Source organism: Ranitomeya variabilis, chromosome 5, assembly GCF_051348905.1.
Source record: "Ranitomeya variabilis isolate aRanVar5 chromosome 5, aRanVar5.hap1, whole genome shotgun sequence".
NCBI lineage: Eukaryota > Metazoa > Chordata > Amphibia > Anura > Dendrobatidae > Ranitomeya > Ranitomeya variabilis.
Window position 1 is genome coordinate 510,863,849 of NC_135236.1, and position 16,909 is coordinate 510,880,757.

General features: G+C 48.5%; 1 protein-coding gene across 4 annotated transcripts in view; it reads right to left on the bottom strand.

Moving 5' to 3' along the window:
• Nucleotides 1–1,191, bottom strand: part of PPARGC1B (PPARG coactivator 1 beta) — a 101,720-nt gene extending 100,529 nt beyond the window's left edge. For 2 of the 4 annotated variants that reach the window (XM_077265749.1, XM_077265750.1), the window contains exon 1: nt 1,103–1,184. In XM_077265749.1, coding sequence (XP_077121864.1) covers nt 1,103–1,174 — 72 coding nt within the window. In that variant the 5' untranslated portion in view covers nt 1,175–1,184. Of the gene's footprint in view, nt 1–1,102 lie in introns of all 4 variants that reach the window. The other 2 variants (XM_077265747.1, XM_077265748.1) reach the window with 2 other exon arrangements.
• Between the last annotated feature and the right edge of the window lie 15,718 nt (nt 1,192–16,909).

Here is a 16,909-nt window from a genome sequence, read left to right on the forward strand (position 1 = left end):
CATGTGGAGGGCACTGGGGGAGCATGGTGCACTCCTGGCATGTGGAGGGCACTGGGGGAGCATGGTGCACTCCTGGCATGTGGGGGGCGCTGGTGAGCATGGGGCACTCCTGGCATGTGGGGGGCACTCCTGGCATGTGGGGGGCACTGGGGAGCATGGGGCACTCCTGGCATGTGGGGGGCACTCCTGGCATGTGGGGGGCACTGGGGAGCATGGGGCACTCCTGGCATGTGGGGGGCGCTGGTGAGCATGGTGCACTGGGGGAGCATGGGGCACTCCTGGCATGTGGGGGGCACTGGTGAGCATGGGGCACTGGGGGAGCATGGGGCACTGGGGGAGCATGGGGCACTCCTGGCATGTGGGGGGCACTGGTGAGCATGGGGCACTCCTGGCATGTGGGGGGCACTGGGGGAGCATGGCACACTCCTGGCATGTGGGGGGCACTGGGGGAGCATGGTGCACTCCTGGCATGTGGGGGGCACTGGGGGAGCATGGTGCACTCCTGGCATGTGGGGGGCGCTGGTGAGCATGGGCACTGGGGGAGCATGTTGCATTCCTGGCATGTGGGGGGCACTGGGGGAGCATGGCAAACTCCTGGCATGTGGGGGGTACTGGAGGAGCATGGGGCACTCCTGGCATGTGGGGGGCACTGGGCGAGCATGGGGCACTCCTGGCATGTGGGGGACACTGGTGAGCATGGGGCACTGGGGGGGGGGCATGGGGCACTCCTGGCATGTGTTGGCACTGGGGAAGCATGTGCACTCCTGGTATGGGGGCACTGGGGGAGCAATGTGCACTCCTGGCATATGGGGGGCACTGGGGGAGCATGGCACACTCCAGGTATGTGGGGGGCACAACACGCATATAGGTAGGGGGGCAGCAGAGAGGGGTGCATGCCCGCATTCGGGTGGGGGAGCATATACCAGTTATAAAACGAATCCGTGCCAGCATGGGAAATGTGCACATGAAGCAGGATACAGAAACTGGGGTGTCTGAATAAAACTGGGGGATTCCACCTGTCACTCTAGATGCCCTTACTGTCAGCGCCATCTCTGCCCCATCCCCAGAGCCCACACCTGTGCCCACAGGGGGCAGCTCTTACCGGGCTGTCAGTCAGGTAACTAAACACGAATGACTCCAGCGCTTCATCCAGCAGTGTGCTGCAGTCCGCCATCTTCAGCGAGTGCAGCTCCAGCCTGAGAGCGGAGAGCTCACAGAGAAGAAGGAGGAGGAGAGGGAGGAGAACCGGCATGGGGGAGGGCACAGGGCTGGGGGAAGAGGGCACACTGACGGCACAGCTCCAGCAGGCATGGAGCCTACAGTACCCAGGGCTGCAGCTATTGGTGCAGGAGAGCGAGCCCCCGAACAGCACAGCTGCTGCAGAACCTCCTGTACAGAAGAAAAGCTTTTTACTGACGCTTCAGCTGACGCAGAACCTCTTCTGTATTAGCTGTGTATATAAGGCGCAGGCTGGTATATATAATACTCTACACCATATAGGCAAGGGGTCGTGCTGAATATGGCAATCACACCTCGGCTGCTGCAGAACCTCCTGTAAAGAATCAACGCATTTATTCTGACACTATAAGATATGTATACAAGGAGGAGGCTGTGCTGTACATGGCAATCACACCTCAGCTGCTGCAGAACATCGTACATGGATCTCCCCAATGTGTCTCTCCTACATACAGAGCTGTGTAATAAACTGCACTGTACACTACATGGGTTCTGCATGTAGCAATCAACACAGCAGCTGCTGCAGAACTTCATGTGACTCCCCTATATACAGAGCTGTATAATAAACTGCACTGTACACTACATGGGTTCTGTATGTAGCAATCACAACACCTCAGCTGCTGCAGAACCTCATATGTGACTCTCCTATATGCAGAGCTGTATAATACACTGCGCTGTAACCTACATGGGTTCTGTAGATGCCAATCACAACACCTCAGCTGCTGCAGAACTTCATATGTGACTCTGCTATAGACAGCTGTATAATAAACTGCACTGTACACTACATGGGTTTTGTATACCCATCACAACACCTCAGCTACTGCAGAACCTCATGTGTCTCTCCTATATACAGAGCTGTATAATAAACTTCACTGCACACTACATGGGTTCTGCATATGCCAATCACAACACCTCAGCTGCTGCAGAACCTCATATGTGACTCTCCTATATACAGAGCTGTATAATAAAACTGCACTGCACACTACATGGGATCTGTAGATGCCAATCACAACACCTCAGCTGCTGCAGAACCTCATATGTGTCTCTCCTATATACAGAGCTGTATAATAAACTGCACTGTACACTACATGGGTTCTGTATGTAGCAATCACAACACAGCAGCTGCTGCAGAACATCATATGTGTCTCTCCTATATACAGAGCTGTATAATAAACTGCATTGTACACTACATCGGATCTGTAGATGCCAATCACAACACCTCAGCTGCTGCAGAACCTCATATGTGACTCTGCTATATACAGAGCTGTATAATAAACTGCATTGTACACTACATGGGATCTGTAGATGCCAATCACAACACCTCAGCTGCTGCAGAACCTCATATGTGTCTCTCCTATATACAGAGCTGTATAATAAACTGCACTGTACACTACATGGGTTCTGTATGTAGCATCACAACACAGCAGCTGCTGCAGAACCTCATATGTGTCTCTCCTATATAAAGAGTTGTATAATAAACTGCATTGTACACTACATGGGATCTGTAGATGCCAATCACAACACCTCAGCTGCTGCAGAACCTCATATGTGTCTCTCCTATATACAGAGCTGTATAATAAACTGCACTGTACACTACATGGGTTCTGTATGTAGCAATCACAACACAGCAGCTGCTGCAGAACCTCATATGTGTCTCTCCTATATAAAGAGTTGTATAATAAACTGCATTGTACACTACATGGGTTCTGTAGATGCCAATCACAACACCGCAGCTGCTACAGAACCTCATATGTGACTCTACTATATGCAGAGCTGTATAAAACACTGCACTGTACCCTACATGAGTTCTGTATATACCCATCACAACACCTCAGCTGCTGCAGAACCTCATATGTGTCTCTCCTATATACAGAGCTGTATAATACACCGCGCTGTACCCTACATGGGTTCTGTATGTAGCAATCACAACACCTCAGCTGCTGCAGAACATCATATGTGTCTCTCCTATATACAGAGATGTATAATACACTGTGCTTGTCATGTCCCACGACTTGGGAAATCATTCAATGTTTGCATTGTTTGTGTTTTATCCTTCTTTCTAGACAGAAGTTTGCTTTTCCCTGTATTTTGTCCCAACTCTCTCACTGTAGTCCTGTGATGTATGTTTGTTCACGCCCTTATTCTCCATTTTGTCATCATCACCATATCTGTATGCATCCTACTGCATGTACTCTGTTGAATATTCCTTTTTACCTGCTACTTTCATCATAATACAAGAATTTCGGTTAAAGCAATCCTCTTTTCCTGGAGTCTTCTTACATGAGATCGTGGCTGAGTTAAGCTATCTGATAAATCGGTATGAACGTGAGTACAGGTCAATACGGAAGCGCCCAAAAGAATAGGTCTATCCAGGCACCACTGCGTTCTACATACCCATGAGTCAGAATAGTAAAAAGGAATATCCTGCCTTCAGAGACAGTAACTCAAGGTCTGTGCTGAACCCCAGTGGAAAAGGACATTTCCCAGATACACAGTAACCCAGTTCCCAGCCAGACCCCAGCGTGCATAGAAGCACACACTGCAGATAAACAGTGAGAAGTATAACCCTCATCATCCACTCATCCTGCCTGCAAACAAATCATGTCTGAAGCGAGGTATACAATGTCCCTACCAGACTTACAAACACAGGAAAGAGACCTAGATCCCCATCCACCAGCTAGTGAAAGAGGAAAACGTACAGTTAAACCTACATGGAAAGTCATGGAGAATTTAGAGACTGAAAAATGTGTTGTATATAGTGATGTGTCTTCACTATGGGAGAAAGTGCTGAGTCACATAGACACTGTATCAAGGCCTGCTTCTCATGAGTTACCACTAGAGGGAGTCCTAGAACAATTATGCACAGCATACCAAAGGTATATGGAGAAGACTGACCAATACATTATTCTCCTGAAGAAACTGAATCTGCCAGAGACTTTAAAAGAATTGCAAAGTTTCCAGCAGCTTAATTCTGAAAGGGACTGCACCGTACGTGACATTAAAACCAAGATAGAGGCTAAAATTGCACGGACACCAGATGCATCATCTCGCTCATCCAAATCGTCTAAGCACTCAAAACGCTCATCTAGGTCAAGTTCATCAAAATATTCCACTCTCAGCCAGCAGCTTATAAGGGCACGTGCTAAGGCAGAAACGTCTAAGATACAAGCAGCCTTTGCGCAAAAGAGAGCAGAAATGGATGCAGCCACAGCACAAAAGAGAGCAGAAATAGAAGCAGCCAGAGCAGAAATGGATGCAGCCACAGCACAAAAGAGAGCAGAAATGGAGGCAGCCACAGCACAAAAGAGAGCAGAAATGGATGCGGATGCAGCACGCAAGGAAGCTCTGGAGAAGGAATGTGAGCACGCAACAGCCATGGCGGAGTTAAGGATCCTGGAGCGAGCTATCAGTGGGAGTCAAAGAGACAGCATCAGTTTGTGTGAAGTGGAGGCGGAGGACCCTATTGAACGCACAAGAGACTACGTGCTAAGCCAAAATGGCGAACCGCAGATCATCACTAACACTTCTGATGGCGTTCATGCTTCTCCAGGACACCAGGATGCCGATCCACTTACAGAACCCTACACTCAAGGTCAGTACAATGCTCCCAAACTTGAACTTCCTTCGTATTCCAGTATGCGCCAAGACCATGCATCTCATCAAACTCCACAGGCTATTATCTACACGCAACCCAATATACCGGCAGGTCATTATACTCTCGACAACCGCACAGTACCAGCTCCGCATGTAGCAGAGACTATACCCACCAAACCGGTTGCTGGACTAAATGCATATGCCACTCCATACTTACCCACATTTCAAGGCCAAGACGTCTCCACTCCTATGTACAACACCGCTCAGCCCACATTCGTGCATCCTAAGTCAGAAAGAACAGACATGTCCGACTTCGCAAGGTACATGATTCGCCGCGAACTTACTAAAACCGGTCTCACAAGGTTTGACGACCAACCTGAAAATTACAGAGGTTGGAAAAATGCCTTTAGAACCGTAACTAGTGACCTTGGCATCACTGCTGCCGAAGAGCTGGACCTGCTAATCAGATGGCTAGGACCACAATCCACAGAGCGTGTCAAGAGACTCAGGTCTGTACATACCAGTAATCCAATGGCTGGTCTCATGGCTGCATGGGAAAGACTAGAGAAAAACTTTGGCAGTCCAGAAGCCATAGAGGATGCACTGTTCAAGCGTCTACAGAGTTTTCCAAAGATATCAAGCAAAGACAGTTCAAAGTTCCTGGAGCTCAGTGACTTGCTGTTAGAGCTCCAGCTGGCCAAGGCAGACACCCACCTACCTGGCCTCAGCTATCTGGACACTGCTCGTGGAGTAAATCCCATTATCTCCAAGCTACCGTACAACGTACAAGAAAAGTGGACTACACTAGGGTCAAAATACAAGAAAGACCATCAAGTGTCATTTCCTCCGTTCTCCTACTTCTGTGAGTTTATAAAAGATGTGGCAGAGCGCAAGAACGACCCAAGCTTTTCCTACCAAGAATCCAGTGGCCCAGCTTCACCTCCTTCTAAATACGTCAGCGCACGCTCGAACGACAGAAACCGCAGGGGTCCAGTGTCAGTGAAGAAGACGGATATTCTTCCCTTACCAACACCAGCCCCAGACAAGAGTAACAAAGGTGAAAAGATAGAGAACCCAAATCGTGAATGTCCCATCCACAAGAAGCCACATCCCTTAAAAAAGTGCATCGGCTTCAGGAAGAAACCGCTCCTAGAACGCAAGGAGCTTCTAAAGAAGTTCGGGGTATGCTACAGATGTTGTGCTTCTACTGAACACCTTGCTAAAGACTGTAAAACTACAATTAAGTGCATGGAGTGTGACAGTGAGGACCACGTACAAGCACTCCACCCATTCCGTCCTGACTCTACACTTACTCCTTCCCCCACCACGAGCCATGGCAGGGAGGACGCAGCTCAAACTGCAAGCCATACCACAATATCTTCTTCATGCACAGAAGTCTGCGGAGAAGACCTCTGGGACAAGTCCTGTGCGAAGATTTGCCTGGTGAACGTATATCCCAACGGTCACCCAGAGAAAGCCGTGAAGGTGTACGTCCTTCTGGATGATCAGAGCAACCGATCACTTGCAAGGTCAGAACTCTTTGATATGTTTAACTTAAAGGGAAATGCCTACCCTTACACCTTAGGTACCTGCAGTGGTGTTACAGAGGTTTATGGGAGAAGGGCCAGTGGTCTTACAGCGACATCTCTCGAGAACACCGTCGAGATACCGTTACCTACACTGGTCGAGTGCAACCAGATTCCATCCAATCGAGAAGAGATCCCAACGCCAGAGGCTGCTCTTCATCACCAACATCTCAAGGGGATAGCAAACAAGATACCAGCCCTCAACAACAGTGCAGATATCCTGATTCTGCTTGGCAGAGACATTCTCCGGCTGCACAAGGTGCGTCAGCAAATTAATGGACCACACGATGCACCATTTGCCCAACGCTTAGATCTAGGCTGGGTAATCATAGGCAATGTTTGCATACACAAGATGAAGAGACCTAACAACATCTCCTCTTACAAGACACACATCTTGTCAAATGGTCGCAGCACCCATTTCCAACCATGCCCACATCACTACTGGGTGAAAGAGAAAGTGAGCAACACCAAGTGGCAACAGGAATCCTTCAACAACATGAACACACTCCAGTCCTGGGAAGAAAACCTCGGGTCATCAGTGTTCGATTCCACAAGTAATGACAACAAGTTGGCACCCACAAGGGAAGATAAAGAATTTATAAAGGTTATGGATAAAGAATTTGTTCAAGACGACTCCAACAGTTGGGTAGCTCCTTTACCCTTTCGTTTCCCAAGAGTGAGGTTGCCGAACAACCTGCAGCAAGCAACTGCAAGGTTCTCATCCTTAAAGCGTACCCTAAAGAGGAAACCAGAGATGGAGAAGCATTTCATTGACTTTATGCAGAACATCTTTGACAGAAATCATGCTGAACCTGCGCCACCACTGAGGGAGGGAGAAGAATGTTGGTATCTTCCATCCTTTGGTGTCTATCACCCTCGCAAGCCTAATCAGATCAGAGTGGTGTTTGACTCCAGTGCTCAGTTTGAAGGCCTCTCTCTCAATAACCTGCTCCTAACTGGGCCCAACCTGAACAACAGCCTCCTTGGAGTATTGATCCGCTTCAGACAAGAACCTGTTGCCATAATGGCCGACATTCAGCAGATGTTTCATTGCTTCATTGTGAAAGAAGACAACAGAAACTATCTTAGGTTCCTATGGCACAAGGACAACAACGTCAACAATCAGGTCATAGACTACCGGATGAAGGTCCATGTCTTCGGCAACAGTCCCTCACCTGCTGTGGCGATCTATGGACTGAGACGGACAGCCCAGGAAGGTGAGAGAGAGTACGGTTCCGATGCTCGGCAATTTGTAGAGAAGAACTTCTACGTGGACGATGGGCTCAAGTCCTTGCCCACAAGCGAAGATGCAATTGACCTACTCTCCAGAACACAGGAAATGCTATCCACATCAAACCTCAGACTCCACAAGATTATCTCTAACAGTCAAGAGGTAATGAACGCGTTTCCATCTGAGGACCATGCCTCAAACCTAAAGGACCTCATCTTGGGTTCCGATGTTCCTCCAACACAGCGCAGCCTTGGTCTACTGTGGGATATCAAACGGGACACCTTCACTTTCCAAGTGTCACCCTATGACAAACCCTTTACCAAACGAGGAGTCCTATCTGTCATAAATAGCATCTATGATCCTCTCGGGTTTGTAGCACCCATCACTATTCAAGGCAAGATACTGTTAAGACAGCTTACGGCCGAGAACACGGATTGGGACACCCCGCTCCCAACTCAGAAACAGCAAAGGTGGGAGGCGTGGAAGAAGTCTCTGAAGTTCTTAGAGCAACTCCAAGTCCCACGTTGTTATTCTCCAAGATCACCTTTGACTGCAATCAGAAGAGAAGTTCATATTTTCTCTGACGCATCTACAGAAGCCATAGCCGCAGTAGCTTATCTGATGACCTTAGGAGCTAACAAGGTACACTGTGGTTTCATCCTGGGTAAAGCCAAGTTAACTCCAAAGCCTGCACACTCTGTACCCAGACTCGAGCTTTGCGCTGCGGTATTGGCAGTAGAAATTGCTGAAGTTGTACAAGACGTAATGAACGCGTTTCCATCTGAGGACCACGCCACAAACCTAAAGGACCTCAACTTGGGTTCTGATGTTTCTCCAGCCACACTTCTCACACAGAAGATTGGAGCTGCTACAGTTCCGCCTGGGAACTTCGATAATAAGGACATTTACAGACGTCAGTGGAGGCAAGTACAACACCTGGCTAACGTGTTTTGGCATCGATGGAAGACCAAATATTTACACTTGCTTCAAAACCGTCACAAATGGCAGACGCCCAGTCCCAATCTCCAAGAAGGAGACCTTGTTCTCTTAAAGGATACAGAGGCTCATCGTAATGACTGGCCAATGGGACTTATCACCAAGGTCCTACCCGGTGAGGACGGAAAGACTCGTAAGGTAGAAGTTAAGGTGACAAAAGGGGGCTCTACCCGAACCTTCTTCCGCCCGGTCACTGAACTCGTGCTGCTTCTACGTAAGGAGGATACCACATGAACTGAACATGCTCCTGGACGTTGTTCACGGCGGGGAGCGTTCCTCCTCATTCCCCAGTTTATTGAATGTTGACATTTTCCATTGGATTGAACCCTTAACATTCCCATTGGATTCTGGGTTGGTGGAAGAGTTTGCATGTTTGCGGCTTCCCCAATCTGAAGATGGGTTTTATATACTTGAACTTATCTTTCGGTGTGATCTACGGGTCAACAACAACGAGTTGGACTTAAAAATCTTTTATGTTTTATTATTGCATGCACGTTTTTCTTCCTCTTGTTTTTTCAGGTTCGAACGACTTCGAAGAATTACGGACATCGTGAAATCCAAGGATTTCAGACGGGGAGTGTCATGTCCCACGACTTGGGAAATCATTCAATGTTTGCATTGTTTGTGTTTTATCCTTCTTTCTAGACAGAAGTTTGCTTTTCCCTGTATTTTGTCCCAACTCTCTCACTGTAGTCCTGTGATGTATGTTTGTTCACGCCCTTATTCTCCATTTTGTCATCATCACCATATCTGTATGCATCCTACTGCATGTACTCTGTTGAATATTCCTTTTTACCTGCTACTTTCATCATAATACAAGAATTTCGGTTAAAGCAATCCTCTTTTCCTGGAGTCTTCTTACATGAGATCGTGGCTGAGTTAAGCTATCTGATAAATCGGTATGAACGTGAGTACAGGTCAATACGGAAGCGCCCAAAAGAATAGGTCTATCCAGGCACCACTGCGTTCTACATACCCATGAGTCAGAATAGTGCTGTACCCTACATGGGTTCTGTATGTAGCAATTGCAGCGCCCCAGAGTCCTGGTCGTTGCAGTACTGTGGCTCCGTCACTAAGGGGAGCCATGGTACGTCTGATGGCACTGAAGGAGTTCATCTGACCAGGTATCACAGACACCAATACATTTCACAGCCGGGCCTCCAGGGGGAGCTAAGGGTTCTATTCATTAGGCCACTCCTCACATACTGGTAAAACTGGGGGTCAGGCAGGAAGTTAGAGAGAAAGCTGACTGGGTTGGAACCAGGCAACACCTTGTGGCAGAGGGTGTTGTGGGGGAAGATTCGGTAGGGTCCCTGTCAGGGGTGGGATCCTGACAGAGGCCTGGCTACAGGAAGGAACGTCAAGGGACCGTGCCTGCTCAGCATAGCGGCGGTGCCCTAAGGAAGGATCAGAAGCGAGATATATTGTGCTGAGTGAGAAACGAGATCAAAGCAAGAAGGAGAATACCAGTAGGAGTCGTGCTGTAAGACCGAGGCAACATCCTACTGAGGCGCAAACAACCGGTGGCCGGAACGCCGAGGAAGTATTTCTATATACAGCTTCAGGCAATACTTCAAACCTACGGCAGGACAGTCAGTCTCAGGCGGGCTGTCTCACCTAAATCACCTATGCAGTCTTGGGGGGCAACTTGTGGAGAGAGGTGACTCTAGGGTCCCGGAAGAGCTCCGAGCCTACCCGTCAAACGGGTGCCGTCCTAACCGTAACATCAGGGAGGGACGGAGGATTAGCAGAACATCATCTAATCGAGTTGTGAGGGAACTTAAGAAACAGACACAACAGTTGTGGGGACTTTCCGTAAGCACAGCAGGGAAGGACCGCAACACATAGCGCTAGCAGGTAGGCACAGATTTCCACCTGCAAAGAGAACTCTGGAGGTGCCATTGGACCGGCCGGACTTGCGCAGCCTGGTTATCCGGAATCCGGACTGAGGACCCAGAGATCTTCAGTAAAGAGGTAAAAGAGACTGCACCCCTGTGTCCTTGTTATTTACTGCGACCGGCACTGCACCGCAACACCGCACTACCACCATCCACATCCATCTATCAGATACTGTGCGCCCTTCGGCAGGGTCACGGACCGGGGCCTAGCCACCGTGACAACCCCAGAGCAGAGACTTAGAGGCCCGGTACCGGGTACCCCTCGGCCCTGCGGCAGTGGGGGCGCTACAACTTGGCGTCACGAACAGGATCTACTTAAGCCTGAAGAATCAGGTCATGTGTGCCTTGGAACAGTGATTTATTGTGCTTGGACTGTGCTTTATTGAGAGGATTGTGTATTGCCGTTTGCCGCCAGAAGTTCCCACCAAAAATCGCCGCCATTGCTACACCAAAGAAGAAGGAGGGCGTGCCATGGGAGGAGACTACCAAAGTGGCACCAGAAGCGGCGACCGCCCCCTGCGCCTCTGGCTGCAAAGCGAGGACCTGCCTCAAAGCAGAGGACCACCCCTTGATTTGCAACGGCGGGAAGCGGTTGACGGAGACGTTCAGCCCCGGAGAAATGGCGGAGTCAGGTGCATGCACTGCCACCGACTATCAGACAGCGATGATGAACAGCAAGTGCCTGAACGAGGAAGGAGCAATCCCGGCTTGCCCTCATCCACCAGAGGCGGACCCACGTCCACCGCAGCGGAAGGGCCTGAATTCCTTGGAACCGGCAACGGAGCTGAGCCTACCCATCCCGACCTCGGAGTCAGCGGAGGAGGAACCATGGAGGGCGGAGCCGCATCCGGAGACCGCAATGGAGGGGCCGCGGTCCGGGCTGCAGCCAACTCCAGTGACCTCGTTGGTGGACCGGATCGACATCGGTGGAATCACATCAGGCGCAGGTATGGAAGACGCCCCTGCTCCCCCGCTCGATCCCGCTCTCGCGACCGACCCTCACCTCAGTAAAAGCCGCCTCCTCTCGGCAGAGCTAGTGGTGTTACCCCCCGACGCAATGGGGAAGCTGGTACCACCGCTGCTGACCAGGATGGGAGAACCCATAGACGTGGGCCCAGACGGGGTGATTCTCCAGTGGGACACCCCCCGGATTGGGCCAGATGGAGCTCGGGAGGAAGGCTTCACCCTTGCTGTGCTTACCTGGGAACAATACAAACAATGTTTGATCCTACATTGGTAAAGACAAAAAGAGGCAGAATTAACTGACCCACCGAGAGTACAACAACCACCTCTTGCGCGTGGTAGGAAAGACGTGGTAAAGCGGGGAACTGTGTTGGCCTTCCACCCGAAGAGGGGATGGGGCTCCATACAGGAACCGGGGCTACCAACTGACGTCTTCGTTACTAGTCACAACGTGAAAACTCCCTGCTGCAGCCGAGATGGTGACCCGTTGCAAAAGGGGGATCAGGTGACCTACACCCATCATCGGAATGCGCAAGGATGGTACGCTCGGAACGTTCGCCGATGTGAACCTGAGGGGGCGTCATCTGTTACTTCAACTGGGATTGAACCAGACGTGGCAGACCTTACTACTATTGCCGCCGTACGTCTTATTGCAGCAACTGAGCTGGCGGCTAGAGTCCGCCTTCAAATCCAGACATCAGGTGGTCTGACTGCACCCGAGGGACCAACTATTGACACTGGCACCGCATCAGTCGTGGACCAGGGGCCGGGGCCTGCGCAGTCAGGAGGTGTCCACTTTCGGCTGATGTCGTGCACCTTACTATGAGGATAAACCTCGATACCATGAGAATGTAAATAGTTACTGCTCTACTGTTTTGCTGCTAAACCCGTCTAGGGTTAACTCTTAAAGGGATCCCTTTGTTGACCCGGGATCCCTACTGCTTTTTGGTTATTTTCTATTTTCTACCTTTGTTCCGTTACTAAGAAACTGCCGCCATCATGAACAGTGCATGATACAAACTGCTTGTAAATAGTTTGCACCTTCTTAAAGGTGCTCCCTACTGGTTTTACTTAAAGAAGGACTCTTTGCGAAGATACCGCACTGGAGCCTTTGCTGAGTACGGACTGGTAGCTTGAAAAGATGTGCTACCTCATACAGACTTGGTCCCCTCTTAAAGGGGATGTTCACTTGTTGCACTTAAAGAATGGTATTGCTTTAAGACAGATAGATAGCAATAATGTCTTAACAAAAGGAAAGTGATGATGATGCTTACATGTAAAAGTTATATGTATCCAACTAGTTGATTGTAAGAAATGTTTGATAACATTGATAGAAAGATGAGGACAGAAAGTGAACCCGTACGGGGTTAGTCAGTGAGTCCTCTTAGGAGCCATACAGGGATGGCTCAGTGATTTCAAACTGAAAGTAATGTTATGTTCTATACTGTGTATAGTAGTTGAAAAGGCAGTAGGCCCGGGCTGAAAGGGGCGGTCCTGTAAAGAAAGGAGAGGCAGCAGGCCTGGAGCAGTTAGGACAGGCGGTCCTGCAGACGTAAAGTAGGAGAATGTAGCACAGTTGCTCAAGCCTTATAATGTGTTATAAGAAGGTCTTTAGTGGATTTAGAGTGTACATCCTTAAAGGCAATGTTAAATTATTGTTCAACAATTTTGCACTAAGTAGAATACCCGGTTGGGTAACAGGAGTTACTTATAGCCTGTAATTTATAATGTTTAACTATGTTTGTAACATTCAAGTGTCCTCACCTCCCATAAAGGGAAGCTCTGTTCAAGCTTACTTATAGTTATTGCACTCAACAAAATTGTATGTCTTTTTGCTAACCTGTATTTTTGTTTTCTTCCCAGTCCAGGAGTACTGGATTTAACCGGGGGGGAGTGCAGCGCCCCAGAGTCCTGGTCGTTGCAGTACTGTGGCTCCGCCACTAAGGGGAGCCATGGTACGTCTGATGGCACTGAAGGAGTTCATCTGACCAGGTATCACAGACACCAATACATTTCACAGCCGGGCCTCCAGGGGGAGCTAAGGGTTCTATTCATTAGGCCACTCCTCACATACTGGTAAAACTGGGGGTCAGGCAGGAAGTTAGAGAGAAAGCTGACTGGGTTGGAACCAGGCAACACCTTGTGGCAGAGGGTGTTGTGGGGGAAGATTCGGTAGGGTCCCTGTCAGGGGTGGGATCCTGACAGAGGCCTGGCTACAGGAAGGAACGTCAAGGGACCGTGCCTGCTCAGCATAGCGGCGGTGCCCTAAGGAAGGATCAGAAGCGAGATATATTGTGCTGAGTGAGAAACGAGATCAAAGCAAGAAGGAGAATACCAGTAGGAGTCGTGCTGTAAGACCGAGGCAACATCCTACTGAGGCGCAAACAACCGGTGGCCGGAACGCCGAGGAAGTATTTCTATATACAGCTTCAGGCAATACTTCAAACCTACGGCAGGACAGTCAGTCTCAGGCGGGCTGTCTCACCTAAATCACCTATGCAGTCTTGGGGGGCAACTTGTGGAGAGAGGTGACTCTAGGGTCCCGGAAGAGCTCCGAGCCTACCCGTCAAACGGGTGCCGTCCTAACCGTAACATCAGGGAGGGACGGAGGATTAGCAGAACATCATCTAATCGAGTTGTGAGGGAACTTAAGAAACAGACACAACAGTTGTGGGGACTTTCCGTAAGCACAGCAGGGAAGGACCGCAACACATAGCGCTAGCAGGTAGGCACAGATTTCCACCTGCAAAGAGAACTCTGGAGGTGCCATTGGACCGGCCGGACTTGCGCAGCCTGGTTATCCGGAATCCGGACTGAGGACCCAGAGATCTTCAGTAAAGAGGTAAAAGAGACTGCACCCCTGTGTCCTTGTTATTTACTGCGACCGGCACTGTACCGCAACACCGCACTACCACCATCCACATCCATCTATCAGATACTGTGCGCCCTTCGGCAGGGTCACGGACCGGGGCCTAGCCACCGTGACAACCCCAGAGCAGAGACTTAGAGGCCCGGTACCGGGTACCCCTCGGCCCTGCGGCAGTGGGGGCGCTACACAATCACAACACCCCAGCTGCTGCAGAACATCCTATGTGTCTCTCCTATATACAGAGCTGTATAATACACTGCGCTGTACCCTACATGGGTTCTGTATGTAGCAATCACAACACCTCAGCTGCTGCAGAACATCATATGTGTCTCTCCTATATACAGAGCTGTATAATACACTGCGCTGTACCCTACATGGGTTCTGTATGTAGCAATCACAACACCTCAGCTGCTGCAGAACATCATATGTGTCTCTCCTATATACAGAGCTGTATAATACACTGCGCTGTACCCTACATGGGTTCTGTATGTAGCAATCACAACACCTCAGCTGCTGCAGAACATCATGTGTCTCTCCTATATACAGAGCTGTATAATACACTGCGTTGTACCCTACATGGGTTCTGTATGTAGCAATCACAACACCTCAGCTGCTGCAGAACATCATATGTGTCTCTCCTATATACAGAGCTGTAATAATACACTGCGCTGTACCCTACATGGGTTCTGTATGTCGCAATCACAACATCTCAGCTGCTGCAGAACATCATATGTGTCTCTCCTATATGCAGAGCTGTATAATACACTGCGCTGTACCCTACATGGGTTCTGTATGTCGCAATCACAACACCTCAGCTGCTGCAGAACATCATGTGTCTCTCCTATATGCAGAGCTGCATAATACACTGCGCTGTACCCTACATGGGTTCTGTATGTAGCAATCACAACACCTCAGCTGCTGCAGAACATCATATGTGTCTCTCCTATACACAGAGCTGTATAATACACTGCGCTGTACCCTACATGGGTTCTGTATGTAGCAATCACAACACCTCAGCTGCTGCAGAACCTCATATGTGTCTCTCCTATATGCAGAGCTGTAATATAAATTGCACAATACTTTATACTGGTTCTGTATATAGTAATCATGGCACCTCATCTGCTTCCGAGCATCATAAATGGCTCATCTTTATACAGAACTGTATAATAGACTCCATGGGCTCTGATAGACTGTATAATAGACATTATATGGGCTCTGTACGTAGCAATTTTAACACATTAGCTGCTGCCGCACATCATATATATATCATCAGAGCTTTATAATAAACTGAACTGTACATTATGTGGGTTCTGTCTTTATGATAGACACATATACGGTCCAACTGAGGTCGTATTACAAACAACTTTAACTATTTAAATACATTATTGCTATGATCTTTTTATTAATACTGTAGCAACTGCTGCAGAAGCTCTTGGATGAGCAGCTCTATAGCAGGCGTGTTGAGACAACATGTTCTGAAATGAATTCTAGGGATTTTTTATACATCATCCTTTCATCCATCTGGAAGCAGTGATCTTGGACAACTGTGCCTTATGGCAAGTGCACTGGAAAGTAATGTGAACGCCAGGGAGAAGTACTAGACACACAGCAGGTATTATACGCAGACTCAGCATGGCTTCACATGCCAACACAGCTTACACAAAAGAAGTATGGTAAGAGCTGCAGCTAGCTGAAAAACAATGGCATTTGTAATGGCCAAGTGGTCAGACACAAACATACAATACCTGAGTCCTGGATATAGTAACTATGGCATTTGTCTACAATGAAATGCTTTTGTTGTGCCCTGATCTGCACAGCCCCATTAGGGAATGGTCTCCTTAACCCCTTCACCCCCAAGGGTGGTTTGCACGTTAATGACCGGGCCAATTTTTACAATTCTGACCACTGTCCCTTTATGAGGCTATAACTCTGGAACGCTTTGACGGATCTTGGCGATTCTGACATTGTTTTCTCGTGACATATTGTACTTCATGTTAGTGGTAAAATTTATTCGATATAACTTGCGTTTATTTGTGAAAAAAATGGAAATTTGGCGAAAATTTTGAAAATTTTGCAATTTTCCAACTTTGAATTTTTATGCCCTTAAATCACAGACATATGTCACGCAAAATACTTAATAAGTAACATTTCCCACATGTCTACTTTACATCAGTACAATTTTGGAACCAAAATTTTTTTTTGTGACGGAGTTATAAGGGTTAAAAGTTGACCAGCAATTTCTCATTTTTACAACACCATTTTTTTTTAGGGACCACATCTCATTTGAAGTCATTTTGAGGGGTCTATATGATAGAAAATACTCAAGTGTGACACCATTCTAAAAACTGCACCCCTCAAGGTGCTCAAAACCACATTCAAGAAGTTTATTAACCCTTCAGGTGTTTCACAGGAATTTTTGGAATGTTTAAATAAAAATGAACATTTAACTTTTTTTCACACAAAATTTATTTCAGCTCCAATTTGTTTTATTTTACCAAGGGTAACAGGAGAAAATGGACCCCCAAAGTTGTTGTAC